At 43.0% G+C, this 17632-nt stretch overlaps 1 protein-coding gene across 3 annotated transcripts in view; it reads right to left on the reverse strand.

The window, feature by feature from the left end:
• Window positions 1-3857: 3857 nt before the first annotated feature.
• The window catches only part of zbbx (zinc finger, B-box domain containing), a 32198-nt gene continuing 18423 nt past the window's right edge, over window positions 3858-17632 (reverse strand). For 2 of the 3 annotated variants that reach the window (XM_019864842.1, XM_019864843.1), the window contains exon 9: window positions 3858-3978. In XM_019864842.1, coding sequence (XP_019720401.1) covers window positions 3873-3978 — 106 coding nt within the window. In that variant the 3' untranslated portion in view covers window positions 3858-3872. Of the gene's footprint in view, window positions 3979-16905; window positions 16981-17632 lie in introns of those variants that run through there. The other variant, XM_019864844.1, reaches the window with a different exon arrangement.

Here is a 17632-nt window from a genome sequence, read left to right on the forward strand (position 1 = left end):
AGGGTGAAATAAATTGGAAAACAATTTGTTACTGAGTGGGCGCTGTTATTAGACAGCCACTGCCTGCAGTCACTTCAAGGTCATGGCAACTGAGAACAACAAAGTGTTCAATGATAAAGTGCATAAATGTCAACGTATGGAAGACATTTTCAGTGGTTGCACAAGTTTGACTTTGCAACCCTATAAACCTTTGCCATGACAACGGCATCGGGAGAGACATGGCCCGCTGTCAGTCGATCACTGCTTTCATTTCGTCACATAAACCGCTCTTCCTTCCGTGTCAGCCAATAAACTTCACCTAAGGTCAGCCAATCATCCCCTTGCCTTGTCTTTGTGTTCTCCTCCACGGTGTCTGCCCGTCACGATGAACGTAAAGGTGTGAAACGATCACGTTTCTGTACCATTGTTATTAGAAGTACAATTTATCGTTCTTCCTGCTTAGTTCTTGCTTCAAGAAATGCCGTTATGCCTGTGGTGAGCCAATGCTATGCTTGCGATGATCTACTTGCCTCCACTTGACCCGTCTTCGAATATACCGGAACCACACTTAGGTCCAACAAATCAACCAGTGTAAAGGGAACAATAAGCCTCTTAACACTCACATCATGTGTGACCTCATATACCGCAGGCTCAGTGAAGCGATTATCCGAGGATTTACTTGTGTTTCCCTTTTCCATTGACTTTTTGAAGATTTTTTTTTCATTTGCAACACTATGTGCTAAGTATATAAACACATATAAATTCTGTTGCTTTTACATGACCAGTGGTTAACTTATAAGGAATTAAGGAATGTTAAAATTGGCCTGTTATTTTTAAGACATTTTCAATGACGACAACTGTCGGAGTTTTCGCTGTAACAGCTCTTGGTGGGGGGCCGTGTTGTCCCTTCCGAGATTAAAAGGAAGCCTGTTTTGGTTCACACATTGGAGTGACAAAGAAACGGCACAATACATACATGCTTATTGATCCAAGTGTACATATGTGTGTCAGCACAAACACGGCTCAAAGGACAGTTTGACCTTTGTCATCTTGGTGAGGGACAGATGGACGGGGAGATGAATAATAAATAGGAGTGCAGATGGAAGTGGTCCTACAAATCATCTGTTTCAAAGTAATCTATTGGCTCTTGTCATGAAGAAAATGCTAATTTGCTAGCACGCGCACAAAGATGTGTGTGCACTTGTACAGCTCCGCTCATTTGGTTTGGAGATGAATAGGATCCCCTTCAGTTATAGTCCGCATTGATCCAATTCATTGCATTGTTATATTGCTTTTTTATGAGCCCCCTTTATCTGAACTCATTGCAAATTCGGTGTAATGTGTCATATTGTCATCCTGAATGTATGCCACTGTCTCCGCCCATCTATCTATGCTTTTTCATTTTCTTATCGTGCTGCATCAAATGTCACCCTGTTTATTTCATGATTTTGGCGTCTTATGATGAAAAGTAACTGTAAGCAGTGACATACGCAGTGCAGTACGTGTGCTCATCAGATCAACTGCGGTACTGTATATAGATTTCAATGCTGTGTGACGTAAACAAAGCCTCTTGAGCATGTACTCTGAATGAACTCCTCTGTCTCCGAACGGATTCATCATTTACCCTCGGAAAAGACAACATGGCAGAACAAGACAACTGCACTACAGAGAGCAAGCAGAACAAAGAAAAACATGGTGAGTGACACAGTCGGACATTTCCCGTAGCGTTTTCTTCTAATTTGGTGATCGGCTGGAACATCGTATCCCATCGCCTTGGTAGTTCAGCCGCCCCGTTTCTAAGGCGTCTCAGGTGGAAAACAGTTTCAAAAGCAGATTTGATTGGCCGCCGGGGTGACTTCCCTCTGTGCCGCTAATTAGCAGTCATGTGGTTTCCCTCAGGTCTGCTGCAGACTTGGTAGAACAACAGGTTTCCATGCTGGCTTGCACACATGGGACAAGCATGCGCATTGCAACACCCCCGTACAAAATACAACACCCACTGTGACCCACAGACGCTATTTTGTAGTGTGTTGCTTGTGAGTGCAGCAGACACTTCTGTGCTTTTGTTCTGCCTCACGTGGGGATACGAGAGAAGAAACAATAACAAAAAAATATATATATATAAATACAAACAGAACTCCCACTGCAATGACTGTTAGCATAATAAATATGTTATCAGTAATATGAATCCTCTATCTTTTTTTTCCTTCTTTTTTTTTTGGGAGGTATCCACAGTTTCCCCCTTTTTATTGTATCAGTGTGGAAGATGGTGCGCGGGCGGGGGGCTCAACAAGGGTAAGCCCGTAACACTGAGACGGCCCCATATCCTGAAAACAAATAACTTCCTTTCCAATTGCACATGATGAAAATGTGGACAAAGCTAACATCAAAGCTTGTTAAATATGACAACTTCATTTGTGAATGCAGAACAAAGTTGAGTTGAGTAGCCTGCCAACCGAAGTTGAATCTCACTTAGTGGTGAGCCTTGTTACCGTATGATCCAGCTGCCCCAGTTTTTTTTTTGTGTTGCACCTTGAATAAAGACAATGGAAATTTTTTTTTCACCAAATTATTTCACTCTGTGACGGCTAACACTCTAAAAAGCAATTTCCGTGACTACAAAGTAGAGTAATGGAGCCAAGTATTCATGCATGAAAACTGTCCGACATTAAAGCAATCGTTTAAGGGAGCAGATCGAAATCACCTGTCAGTCTCTCCAGGCATACACAGAGTGACAGATCAATGACATCTGTGACAGAATTATTATTCCACAACGATGCATTCAATGCCCACAGAATCTGACAATGACGTGTGTCGCCGGAGGTGCATTCACTGCTCTCAGAGACCAGGGCAAAGTGAACTCAGGAAACAAGGGCGCAGGAGAGATGACAACATGCACAAGCATGTGGGGAAAGGGGAGATGAAAGGATACATAAAAAAATCAGACAAAATATTCAGCCGGTTCAGACAGATAATGAAGACGTTTAGGAGACACGTGACAAAATGCAGAGATGCACAGAAAGGGATGTTTATCCTCCCCATGATCTTGTAGCCGTCTGTCTCATATTTGGCCCAAGGTTCGGATTAAGTCGTTTGTGTTTAAGGAGGAGGAAGTCGCTCATTTCTCGCCTTTCATCTAATTTAATTATGTGCTGACATTCTCCCTTTTTTCCGCGGAAGGAATAAAAGTAGCTTAAGCTTTTATATGGAGCTTGAATAAAACGTGAGCCGCCAACTGCCTAGCCGTGTGTTGAGCCCCAACAATTGCAGTACAAAAATACACTCACAAGCACCCTAACACAGCGGTCCCCAACCTTTTTTGCCCCACGGTCCGGTTTAATGTCAGACAATATTTTCAGGGACCGGCCGGATGAATACAACAAAATAATATGATATGACCTGCATGAAAACTGTGGTATTGTCATCACATCATAACAAACACGAATCGTGACACGAGGAACGTCCTTTCTGTGACTCTTCCAGTCTCTCGGTATCTCTGTTGCAACTAATAAAATTGCTAATGACACTTTGTGACACTCGAAGCTCAGCGGCCACTTCCGTCTGTGAGCGCCCTGCTTGAAGCATCACAATGGCAAGGTACTGTTGATTCATTGTTAGGTGTCGTGGTCATTTCTGCCCCCCAAACACACACACACACACACACACACACACACACACACACACACACAATAACACATCTCGAGTGTCACAATACTTGAGATCTCAACATGGGCTTAAAATGGCATTTCCTGAAAGTTCTGCCATTCATTCTAAGTTTGATTTGAGTTGAACTTGTTGGAATTTTTTTGTCAAATAACTTTTACGTAACATATAGTAGTACACTGTCTCCCAAATAGCAGTAAGGGGCCCCATGGAACACATCCTAGTCATCTTTAGCCATACATTTCTGGTTTAAATACAACACGATTCCGAGTTACTTGTGATGTATGGAGGCTGGACTCCACTTCAGCTCTGATAACATCCTGTTCCCTTGCGATCCTGCGGAGGATAAGCAGAACACATAATACAGTCGATGAAACATTTAGCAGGACCCACAACCACCTACATTTGCAAAATGTTTTTTCTGGGATGCTCATTACTGAACCAGTGCAGACACGCACGCACTCAATGCAGGTGAGACGCGCCGCAAATCTAAAGGGGCCTGACAAGGGATGCCTAATGAGGAGCTCTAAACAGGTGTTTCTCATTAAAGTGGACGAAGCAAATCTTGTGAAAAGAGAGCACAAAGTGTGAAGAGTGAAAGGGAGGAAAGGGATGAGCTCAAATATTCCCGTGTTATTCATTAATGTTTTACAGGCTGCTGGAAATCACGATTCACCGTTCGCAGCATTTTGCATTCCTTTCAGGCTTGTTCAGGATATATGTGCCAAATGTCTGGCATTTGTTTCACGATCCAAACATTTTTAAGGCATTAGGGTAATGTTGTAATCATTGTTTGACATGAAATGAAATTATCAATGGATGGATGGGTGGATATTTAAGCAGGCGGCACGGTAGTCGACTGGTTAGCACGTGGGCCTCACAGTACAGAGGTCGTGGGTTCGAATCCGGCCTCGGCCTTCCGCTGTGGCGTGTGTATGTTCTCCGCCTGCCTGTGTGGGTTTTCTACGGGTATTCTGGTTTCCTCCTACATTCCAAAACATGCCTCGTATAATGGATGGATGGGTGGATATATAAGCAGGCGGTACAGTAGTCGACTGGTTAGCACGTAAGCCTCACAGTACAGAGGTCGTGGGTTCGAATCCGGCCTTGGCCTTCCGCTGTGGCGTGTGCATGTTCTCTGCCTGCCTGTGTGGGTTTTCTACGGGTACTCTGGTTTCCTCCTACATTCCAAAACATGCCTCGTATGTTGTTGAAACACTCTTAAGTTGTCGCTAAGTGTGAGTGTGATTGTGAATGGTTGTTTGTCTCAGTGTGCCCAGCGATTGGCTGGCAACCGGTTCGGGTGTACCCAGCCTACTGGCTAGATTAAGCTTCAGCACGCCCACAACCCTCGTGCGGATAAGCGGTCCAAATAATGGATGGATGGAGTGGTGAGATAATGCATAGCATCTGTCTCGCAGTATGAAATTTTAAATTAATATTGAAACACTAGCTGCGCAGTAACTTATACTATAACTATACACACAGGGATGCTTTTTGTTGTCTTTTTTTTGTCAGCCATTGTCTCTTTTGAACATTTCTTTCACTCGCGGTTGACTTTTTCTTGATGTCCTTCGTGAAGTCTGCATCCCTCTTTTCCACAGCGGGAGTAGGTCAAAGCGAGAACATCCTGCAATTGATCAAACTGCAAGCAGCAGGACGAGACTGATGTTGTCAAAGAGAAGCTGTGAGTGTAAACGTACACAAACACACTTTTAAGTCACATCTGGCACGATGTGCTTTTCTCCCAAGGTTAAACATTTTTACACTGAAAGTTTACTGTTTCAAATTAACCAACTGAGCGATCCATCACCATGGGAACTGTGCTGGTAAACCCGAAACAATACAACCTGCCCCCCCCCATCCCCCACCCATCACATCGACCTCACTAGCCGGTCAGCCACCCCTCCCTCTCCCACATCCAAACGTAGCGCTTTGTTGCACATGGATGCCTTTGCTCCATTCGCATTAAAGTGGACTTTGCTATAACCCAAGTGCAAAAGGGAGAAAGCGGAAGGAGGGGCTTTCATTAAACACCCCAGCACACGACAGAATCGATTACAGTGATGTATTGATTTGTCAGTCGGTCCAGGGTTGCTTACACAGGGCGCGGGGACGTGCCGTGAAACTGGGGTGGACATGGAGGGATTGAATGAGAAATTAGTGTGGAACACTGGGGAGACCATAAGGAGTGACTACAAATAAATAAATAACAAAAGTACTAAGCAGTACTAAGGAGGAAGACAGAAACGTAATTAGGAAGTTGCAAATCAGTGCGGGAAATGCTGCAGAAATGGATCGTCATGTCGAGCGAGGAATGGGCACACGGTTCGGGAAAGCAGAGGGGCAAATAACACATTCCTATGGAACTGGATCACATTCTCACTTGCTGCTGCGGCTGCAAATAAAAGGACATTTACACCCTCGTGTTTTGAGAATTTTTCATTCCTCCATCGCTATACATGTGTTCAACTTTCTGCGGTGGTCATACAAATTACGCTAATCTCTTTTTCTGTCTGGTCTAAATGTCTGAGTGTTGTACTGTGTTCAAGAATGTGGCAGACGGACAACATATCTCATTATTTTTTACTATTTTCAACTTCCTTGGTGGCAGGATGGACGGGTGGGATACATAAATGAGTACACCCGACATACTTTTTAGAAAACCTCGAGTTCTCTTTCACAATCAATATTTCATGTTGAGCAGTGTGTAGTGCATGTTCCCATCCATGCAGCCATTCATTTCCATTTTGCGTAGCCTTTTAGGGAGCTGTAGAGGGCAAGGCAGCCCAGCTCAGTGCAGCTCCCAAGCATAGAGAAGTCAGGAGGTTTGGGATCTGTCCAGAAAAACCTCATCGTAAACGGCAACCGCAAATAGGGAAAGGAGTCATCTATACCAGTTGACTTTAGGTGACAGGCAGACGACGCCCCAGAATGATCACTGGTCAAATAGGACCTTGCCCAAGAACCAATCCTCGGCAAAATGTCTGAAAGGCAGCTGTGTGAATGCACCACGACCAAATGCTCGTGAGTATTTGACCCTTGTGTAAATGTGCAAAAGACGAGGCCTCAGGCTATTTGTTATCGAAGATGACAACGTTTTTCAAAAAGAAATCCCTTCATTCACCCCACGAGGGAACGTTTTCTTTGCACTCTGGATTTCTTCAGTCCATGCAGTACCAGTCAAAAGTTTGAACAGATTCAATAGCATAATCGCCCAAAGTTTTGATTGGTGGTGCCTGCTGAATGAAATTACACACAAACTCTGTAGAGAGAGTGTGAATACGAGTGAGCGTGAGTGCATGCAAACCTCCCAAGTGGTGTTTTAAAATCGACATAGCAGTTCAATCAGGCCATTTTCTTCGTAAGTAATAAACTCAGTAGACACCGACAAAGATCATCCTTCCCTGTCTCTCCCTTATTGTCTGTCTGAAGCTGCCTTTTCACAGTCAGATTCGTGATGATTGCAGCTGATTTACTAGAGTCCCAGTGGCCGTGAGTGATTAAAACTGGCAATAAAACCCGCTTTTCTTTTCGGGAGGCATTCCATAATATCTCTCAAATCAATCCACTTTTGGCTGTAAATGTGAATGTTAAATGCAGGCACAATTTTGGCTATTGGTTTGTTGTCGTGTGGTCTTCGAATATACATTGGTGAGGGAAGAGGTGGGGCAGGTGAACTCGGCTGAGGACACGGATAGCCAAGATTTGAAAAGCAATGGCTTGTAGGACTAATGCTAAACAGCAGCAAGCAGGCACACACACACACACAAACACACACACACACACACACCAAGATCAAAAACACGAGGAGGAGAGAAAGGGAAGAGACTGCCTGAATAATTTGCTACTGAGATGACAAACTGGCTTGAGTTCCTGGTGTTTATCTTTTTGCACTCTTGCAAGTACCTACACAGAGGGGGCAGCAGCTGCCATTGGCACGGGCACCATCCTCTAAACTAATTCATCACCTTCAAAGGTAACCTCGGTGCTGGGACGTGTGCGCGCGTGTGTGTGTGTGAGTGTGTGACAGTGTTTGTATACATGAGCAATGTGACCTGATACAGTGCCACCTTAACCTTATTAAGAACAAACTGATGACAGAAGTAGTAAGTGACCCTCTTTCATTTTGAATGCAGTACACACAAACACGCATACACAAACACACACACACACACACACACACACACACGTGCACATACTGCAATTCAGATTTTTTTTGTCAAATCTGAGCTTTTTCTGTCACTTTAAAAAAACAAATACAATGTGAAGTGACCCACATGAGGACAAAACACGGAAGGAATGAAGGCCTCTCCTGTAGGTCCCATCCTGATGCGTTTTTTTTGGGGCAATTTCAAGGGTTTTTTTTTTTTTTTTTTGCAACTCAGCCAGTATTTTCTTTTCACCACTGAATTGTTTTCTGTTCTGCCATTGCTTTTCGCGCCAGCCTGTTTTATCAAACAATTGTGATGTTTGTCACATTATGATGACAAATGGGTCAGATGAGCGCAACCTGAGCATTCAGACTGCAGTCGGAAGGATACACATCTGATTTATATCCACATACGAAAGAGGCTTGGGGGTCAGATTTGAAAAATATCGCTGTTGTTTTTTTCACATTGCCAGGTAAAAAAAATTGTCACAGTGTAATCACCATTTATATTTCTGTCACCTGCACTTCTGTCTCAAGCCTCACCTTGGTTGTTGTTGTTGTTGTTTTTGTTTTTTCTTGTAAATCTACTTTTCATATTTAAATGCAAGAGCTGCATAGATAAATGCCTGGATACCAGAGGCCTCACTTATCAAAGTGTGCAGGATTCTTACTGAAAGTGCACGCACGCCCCAAAGCCAGAAATAGCGTTCGGCAAAATATAATCAGACCGATCCAACCATGAGTATGTACACCTGCAGGAAATCTTACCTTGGTCAAACTTTAATACATGATTGTAGTCTTGACGTTGGTTCTTTGCGACATATTTTTCCAGGAAAAGCGTTGAATTGTATGATTATGGGACTTTAAAACCACATCCTTTGTAGGCTAGTTACAGGAAATTAGAGGCTTAGTTCCTGTCTTCAGCCCCCTAACCAAAAATACTGAAAAACAGGAACAACACAGATAAGATCTGTGCCGTGATATTGAAGCATTATCATTGTTTGTGTGTGTGTGTGCATGTGTGCGTGTGTGTGTAAAAGATGTCAGGAGCTATTTAGGAAGCCCTCAGTATGGTATGTGTTAATCTGGTATTACACGTCTCAGTGTGATATTCACAGTACTCTGCTCATCTTAAGGCCTCCAGCGCCGATTATGCCTGCTACATGCATTCACACAAAACAGCAACAACTGCCAAACACGCACACACACACATTAAGCAGCATATTAAGGCCTCCTCGCCAACAGCAAGCTGTCAAAGCAGAAGTCTTTAAGTGGCTAATGACCCATTACACAGTCAACAGTACAGACCGAGAGCGAGATTGATGAAGCACAACAAAGCGGCTTTGTCCCCCCCCACTTCCCCCTCTCACAAACTTGACTTCTGTAATGGTAAAGAAGTGTTCAAATCGGTTAGGGTGACGATGTCATGGATGACACGAGACTCATGGTGTGAATAACAGGAACAAGAAAGCTGATCACAAAAGTGCAACAAAAATATCACAGCAAAGCAAATGCTTTTGTCGTGGATATTGGAAGAACAAGAGTGGCAGTGACTTCCCCAAAGGGAGGGGGCATACTTATATACACATACTTTTTACTAAATACTCACGTCGACAATGAAATGCAAGGAGAGATACTATTCAGCATGTGCTATCATCAGGACAGTCTGCACTTCCCGCTCCCCAGCCACTTCTTCCAACTCTACCGGAGGGATCCCAAGGCGTTCCTATGGCAGACGGGATGAGTTTCTCCAGGGTGTCCTGGGTCTTCCCCGGGGCTTCCGGCATACATGGCAATTTTCCGCGGATCCGCGGAAATCCGCCGTTTTATTTCTTAAATTGATCATTTTTGTGAATCGCCTAAATCCGTTGAGAAAATTTTAGGGGCGGTCAGGTACCTTATCGTCGAGTTTTCACGAGCTCTCCCGAACAGTCTCTCCGTTTTCCGTTTGTAAACAGCCCTGCGATTGGACGTGTATGAAAGCTTCAACTAATCAGATCACTGAAGGCATTATTTGTTGCGGAAGTCTTAGCTCGATTATAAACGGCCCAGCGATTGGTTAACGACAAGCGATTGGACCAATCAAATTGCATGTAACATATTGCTTTACCTGATTCATGGCGGCCTGTTCGTCTCGCAAATTCATTGTTCTGGGATCGTTTTGAGCGGAATTATGAAAATTTTGACGAAAGATCAGGAGTCTTTAATCCTAGAAATTGACTCAAATGTCAAGAATAAATTCCGATGGGACTGGCTTGACAGAAAAGTCACTGTAAAGGTTAAAATTGGTTCCCAGTTCGACGAAGTTACAGAAGCTCTTGGACAATAAGCTTTGACGTAGCAGGCAAAGCTTATTGTGTGTATTGTAGTGACTTAATTAACTATGGCTCCCGTGGATGCGTGGCACTGACAGATCATGCAACAAAAGTGAAAAAACATGCCGACAAAATCGCCATTCGACGGAGCAATTATTCTTTGGGATCGGCATTTTTCAAACAAACTTCGTCAGCGGATACAACTAAAGACGTTACGCGCTGGGGTACTTACTTTGGCTGAACCAAGCAACGAAATCTGCTCCACTGACGCCCCTCGCCGATAGACAGGTGCACTCCGAGGTATATACTTTTTTATTCAAATATACGAGGATGATATTTTCAATTTTATTTGGTATGCATTTGTAGCAACAGCATGATAACATTTATTTGTTTTTATTTGCGTTTTATATTCATATTGATAATTCACGTTTTGTCTTGGATAATAAAGCACGGTTATGCATAATAAATTGTATGCATAATATTCACTATCACTGTATGAGGTAAGAATCAACAGCTTTTTATCACATTTACACAACACTTTATGAATACAAGTCATGAACAAATCTTAAATATGGCAGGGGAAGTGTTTTCTTTTTTTGTTTTTATTTTTAGCAGCAAATTTGGAGTTACATATTGGTGCTCACCAGGAATGCATAGGCAAAATTGCACAAATTTTCACTTGAAAGAATAGTGGCGATCTTGGGATTTTTTTCTGTTCAATTTTCAAACTGTGTAAATTTAATACACTTCATCTTCAGCATGTTTAGTGCCACTTTTGTAAGTAACCACGCCCCGTCCAGGCCACGCCCCTTCCGCTTTTTTCATCACTCGCCATTGCCATGTATGTTCCGGCCAGTGGGATATACACAGTACACCTCACCTGGGACGCGTTCAGGAGGCAACCTAACCAGATGCCCAAGCCAACTCATCTGGCTCCTCTCAACGTGGAGGAGCAGCGGCTAGAATTTTACATGAGCCTGGTCATCCCTCCCGGATGACCAGGCTTCTCATCGTATCTTGAAGGGAGCGCACGGATACCCTGCGGAGGAAACTCACTTCCGACGCTTGTATCTGGGATCTTGTTATTTTGCTCACGACCCACAGCTCATGACCGTAGTTGAGGGTATGAACGTACTGTCGATAGTTCAACCAGGAAATAAAGAGCTTCGCCTTCCGGCTCAGCTCCTTCTTTCTTTCATTCCCTACAGATCCCGCTTCTGCCTGTCAACTGGCACAGAACCTCCACTTTGTGATACAGCACCACCTGCACAGTCAAACTAAGCGACGCGCAGGATTGGGAAATGCGCATACAGATAGGTTCAATCAGTTACAACGCAGACATGGCGAGCTAAAGATTAGTCACTAATTTAGCTTAGTGACACATTTAGAGTGCAGAACCAGATAACGAATCTTATCTCTCCAAAAGGCCTCCATTAAAAGTTTTCATTGCCAAAGCGAGTGAGAAGTTAAAATCACTTGCGTGCTTCATGTTTACATTTGTTGTGCCAAGTGCTATTGGTCTCACCTGCTACTTAAATAGGTTTCAGTAAGTTGACAGCCTGCCAGGGCGCATGACATGCCACTCGTGGTGGCAAAAAGTGCTCTCTGCTACCCCCTGTTGGCACAATTTATAGTAGCCTCACTGAGTCAAGCTGTCCTCCATTAGTATGCACTTCCACACATCCCTGTGTGTTTTGGAACATGAACATAAATTTCCAAAGTGGGAATAACCGTGAGGTTCAAAAGAAAACTACAGAGAACCATGGCTTATTTATACAGAGTTGTCTGAATTGAGGAGAGAGAAAAGAGGAAAATCCTCAAGGATGTGAACAGAGAAGAGTTGAGGATATAGACGGCATATATCAGAGCATTTTTAAAGAGCTCCAACTTGACGTTTTTTTTTTCTTTAATTTTCTTTTATCACTCTCCGTTCCAAAAGTGGCCTTAGGTATTGATTAGTACGTAAATGTATAATAATTGATTCATTTAAATGTTCACTACAGAGTATCTGCACCATAACAAAGATGCCACCCATGTGTTGCACATCATGCTGGGTCCCTTGAAACGGTTCCATTTCGGTTAATTAATTGAATATCCAGCCATCCATTTCCTGAAACTTGTCCTCATGAGGGTTGCAAGTGTGCTGGAGCCTATCCCAGCTGTCTTTTGGGAGTTGGCGGGGTACCCCCTGAAATGGTCGCCAGCCAATCGCAGGGCACAAGACGAACAACCATTCACACTCACAGTCACAGCAATGGATAATTTCGACTGTTCCATCAACCTACCATGTATGTTTTTAGAACGTGGGATGAAACCTTAGTGCCCGGAGAAAACCCACCCAGGCACAGGGAGAACATGCAAACCCCACACGAGAAGGCCGGAGTCCGAACCCCACAACATCTGCGCTCTGAGGTGGATGTGAATAATTTGTTCAAATCAATTGCCTGTTAAAATCAATGACACCAAAAGAAAACGGAACCGTTTAAAGTGATGTTTTGTGTCTGTGTGAATGTATGGCTGACATCGATTACACACTAACAACCTCATTTTCTGATTGACTGCTTGGTGGAGCGTATAAACGCGGTTGGATCACAGTCTTGCCGTGAAAAAAAAAAAAAAAATGACAGTGAGGGCAGATGGAAGGATCGAGGGACTTAAATGAGTGTGAAGTGTTGTCAAGGTGATCCCCTTTTCAACCTCCTGCTCCCTCCCAAACCCCACTCCCACCCATCTCCATCCATCTCCCTCTCATTAAAGTAGGAGCTTTAACGATTGTGGCATAGACCGTGCTGTATTTGACGAAGTGCTGACTGCCCGCTGAGACAAGGAGACTTGTGGAGTAACTCGTTGTCAACCTCACAGACTTGACACGGACACACTTATAGTAAAAGGTTGATGGACCAGAATGTTGATGGGAACATCACCCCCCCCCCCCCCCCCCCCCCCCCCCGCCCACAGGACATTTGCTATGGAAGCATAGTAGGAAATTAAAAACGAAAAAAAATAAATGAATGAGATTAAATTGCAACAGTATGCGCATTTAAGAACTGCTGGTAATATCACAGCCTCGAGCAGGCGAGTAAACCAGAATGAGCGTCATGTGGCTCAATAAATGTTAATGCATGGTCTGATTTAATCGGAATATTATGAGGCGGGTTGTGATTTACAAATAACACCAGTATTACCCAACCTAAAACAAAAACATGCACAACTGAGATTGTGTCGGCATACTAAAGCTTGATTTTTTTTTTTGTTAAAGGTATATATATATATATATGACCCATTTCCACGAGCAATTGCTATTTTTAATGGCTGTAAGCCTGCTTCTGTATCTGTCTTTTTTTTTTTTTTAAGTCCACAGAGGACCCTCATTTCCAACAGTAAAATATATACTATTCCCATCAATAGCGAAAATCTTTGACACCGTTTGGAGCAGGGGCGGTCAACCAGTGTTTGAAAAAAGCAATTCTCAAAAAGATTAAATAAAATAAATAATTCACTTGCATGGAAATCTGCGAGAATTCATTCTCACTGAAAAACGGATTTTCAGACCACAGGCGCACATGGTCCGTCATGGGGCGGAAAGGCGAATTTTTCAGTGGTGTAGCCAAGCTGACACAATGACTTAGGAAGGGGTGACCATAAGATGTCACGTGCACACTCATAATGTACTGCTAATATGATAACACCTATGAATTTATGTTCTGGAACCCTGTCAATCTGAATCCATACTCCATCAATCTTGATTTGTATTTGTAGATTTGATCTGCAATACCCAAACAACATTATTTTTGTTTCATTTAAGTTTTATGACAGTGTGTTTCTACCAAACCAGAAAATATTTGGTATAATCAACAAACAACACCAGTTTCAGTTATATGAGATGTATTAAATTCGATAGAAACTGAACAGCATTCCTTAATGGGAGTCGGGGGGAGTCACAAGTCGGTCTTTGCATCCAACCACAATTTGAAAACGTTGACATACAGTGTTAAATCAACACAAAAATAGGACCGGCAGTTCAGAAGATGAATGGATGCTGAAAATAAAGGAGACATCTGAGGAAATCTCCCCTTGGATCGAGAAGCATTGTCCCTCTTCTCTCGTTTTCGAGCACACAAGCGGCACTCCTCTGGGTTTAAAACTCATTTTCATCTCTCTTGTAAGCTGCGCATTCTTACATATTTGCTCTAAATCCTATTAGGAGGCCTTTGTGATATGAGAAATGCTTGCAAATTGGAAAGCATCTTCAGGCAAAAAGTTGGACATGGGAGGCAATTTTCAAAATCGAATCACTTGCAGCACAAAAAATTTTACATCATAGTCCTGGTATATTGGATCACAATCGCCTGACCCGATTCAAGAGCACTTGGGTCCACACAGCCGTGGTGTCTTTCGGCAAGACACTGATACCCGAACCGCTCCCCGGGCTCTGAAACATCCCCCTGCTCCAGAGTGTGCCACTCACAGCGTACAATACGTTTGCCGTGTCCCCGACTGCGATGGTTCAAATGTTGTGGCTATGTGTGTATACATGACAAATAATGAGTTTTTTTTTTCTTCTTTTCAGCTGAACCAGAATTTAGCCAATCTTTGAATTAGCTTCCGTTCCATGCTAAGAATTTCAGTGCCCCGATACTCAGCCACTGCCGGTCCCAAACCCGGGAAAAAAAGATGGTTTAAATTGTGACAAACAAGTCATGCAAGCGACTCACTTGGTGACCCGAGGTTGGGTGACCGCAAAGTCACAACAACAAAAACAGTAGCCGGTTTTGGTATGAAAAGTCACACACATAAATTTGTGTGAAATCAACCTATTTGATGCAAAGGAAAAAAAAAAAAAACCCTCAAAATAAACAGGTGCTTGTCAGTCAGTGAACCTGTTCCAAACAGCTGCCCTAACTTTCTCTTTTATTCATACATTTCCTCTCTTTTAGCATTTGGTTTTGCCTACTTTTGTCACTATTTACACAGTTTTTGTCACGTTGCGCGGTGGTGGAGGACCCCAAAAAGCAGGCAGGAGGTTTTTGCCTATTTTTGTCAGTATTTACACAGTTTTTGTCACGTTGCACGGTGGTGGAGGAACCCAAAAAGCAGGCAGGAGGGAGGAGCAGAGTTAACTTGATGAGTTGTATTGATAAAATTAAAAAAACAGAGAAAACTAAATTCTAAGCAAACAAAGTTCGAAGAACACCAGGAAGCCAAAGTACCAAACCAAAACCATGACTGAAGCAAAACAAGATTAAAAACACAGAGAAAACTAAATTCTAAGCAAACAAAGTTCTAAGAACACAAGGAATCCAAAGTGACTGAACCAAAACCATGACTGAAGCAAAACACTAGAACACAACCATGACAGGAACCAAGCAACATACAAACAATGACCCGACAATGAGTGGTCGGGCGGGAGTCCTTTTATACAGCTAATTACATAATGACCAACAGGTGCGCAGTTGCAGGGAGAGCCCTACAGTGCCACCTGCTGGTCGCAAACCAAAACATGACAGTTTCAGCCCTGCAATTTTTTGGGGCGGACATCACCCATGATTTTCGTTCTGCGCCTCTGTGAATCCGCAGTCCGTTTACAACAGCACCAATGTCTCCTTTGTTTTTAACTTTTTTTTTGGGGTGTCATGCTAAACTGCTGTCACTCTAGCATTTACTTTTGCTTAGAATTTTGGCAGGAAATGGAACTTTTTGTCTCCATGGAACTCACGGCATTCACTTGGCGAGGAATGCACCCCAGAGAGATTTGGCATTTGGAGGGGGATAACACTCGGCAATAAAGTGGAATCAGAGAGAGAGAGGACTTAATTGAAAAAAAAAAATCATCGACGGACAAGTATACACGTTTAGACTTTTCAACAAGATGGAATAAAATTGTGGACCTCTTTAAAATGCCAATGTGAAGGCAGGTCTGAAAATATTTACTCATTTACTTGTTTGATGTTATTATGAAATTATTTTCTTTCTTGTAGTTTGCGTTTTAACGTTCACTCTTATCGTATGTGCAGCGCATTGTTGCAGCTGCACTTCATGTCAAAGTGCTCTATAAATACAGTTGAGCGCAGCATTGAGGAAGTATGAAAGGTCATAATGGTTAAATGGAAACAATTTTTCGATAATGAAAGCAATTTTTCGATAATGAAAACAATTTTTTCGAAAAGTACAGTACTGTTTTTCTTCCATGACTGCACTTTCGTCTTTGTGCTCGTCAGTCTTGCTTCAGAGGCATATTTTTCTATTTCTATCCATCCATTTTCTGATCCGCTTTATCCTCACAAGTGTCGTGGGGGGTGCTGGAGCCTATCCCAGCCGTCTTCGGGCAACAGGCGGGGTACATCCTGAACGGATTGCCAGCCAATCGTAGGGTTTTCTATTTTTAGAATTTCATTCATCACTGAGAATGTGAACATAAACATTTTCTTCTTCTCTGCCACCTGTTAAATATTGATATTTATAATACACTTTGAAGAGCTGTATTCATATTGGGCCAAATCACTGGACATTTTCGTCTTCGCTGCCTTGATGGAAAAAATAAGGCTCATGTCGCACGAGCTCATGAGAAAATAAAAAATTACACGTGCGCAGTAGAAATACTCATGCTTTCCATGAGTGCCAAGGATATCAAACATTTAACATACCTGTTGATATGTCTTCCATCCTGACAACACCCACACAGGATCTTTGGTACCATTCACCAGATGTCGTGGAAGTGACTGAACACTTCAGAGGCGTGGAGACCATAAAACCTGTATTATGCTCCTATTTGAAAGATGAGCTTGATCCACGTGGATTCAATGGGCACCTTGCTATAAAGAGGTGCATGAGACCGTAAACGTTTTAAGGTTCCTTGTAGGTGGATTTGTGCTGCAAGAAAGTGGTGATAAAGAAGATTGAAGTCAATTATTGACCAGGAGACTTTTGGGAGGATTGGTTTGGAGATTGGAGATTGTTAGGTGGTGATTGGGAAATTGAAAGCTTCAGTGATGAGATGAGGTTCTGGGAGCAACTGGGATGATTGTAACTGTTCTAATCGGAGAGGTGGGTTTGATTGGCAATCTTAAGGGGAGCGAGGCTGTGCTTAGTGAACCTGTGCAAGTCGACCTGAAAGAGGATGATGGTGGAAAGGGAGAGAAATGCACATCCAGGATTGGGGATCTAACACTAGCATAAATAGAGAGATCAGGAGAAGATGAAAGAGGAGTTTGGGAAATGTTTGCGATCTCGGCTTGATGATGTGGAAATGATGGCAAGTGTAAGATTTGTGGGGAACCACAGTGGGGTTTTGATGTGTGGATTGTGGGAGAGGAAGAAGACCTCTGTGGCCGTGTGGCTGACGTTAAAATGTTTGGACTTTCAGCGGTGGAGTGTGATGACTTACTCTAATTGGCCAGCACTGTGTGCAAAGCAAAGAAAATTTGCTCATTACGTCTACGATCACATGATTTTTATTTGAACACAAGAACAGCTTCCACAAAGTTATTGAAAACATTTCTTGAAACGTGTTAAGAAAAGAAGG

The sequence above is a fragment of the Hippocampus comes genome, unplaced genomic scaffold (genome assembly GCF_001891065.2).
Source record: "Hippocampus comes isolate QL1 unplaced genomic scaffold, H_comes_QL1_v1.1 scaffold276, whole genome shotgun sequence".
Taxonomy (NCBI): Eukaryota; Metazoa; Chordata; class Actinopteri; order Syngnathiformes; family Syngnathidae; genus Hippocampus; species Hippocampus comes.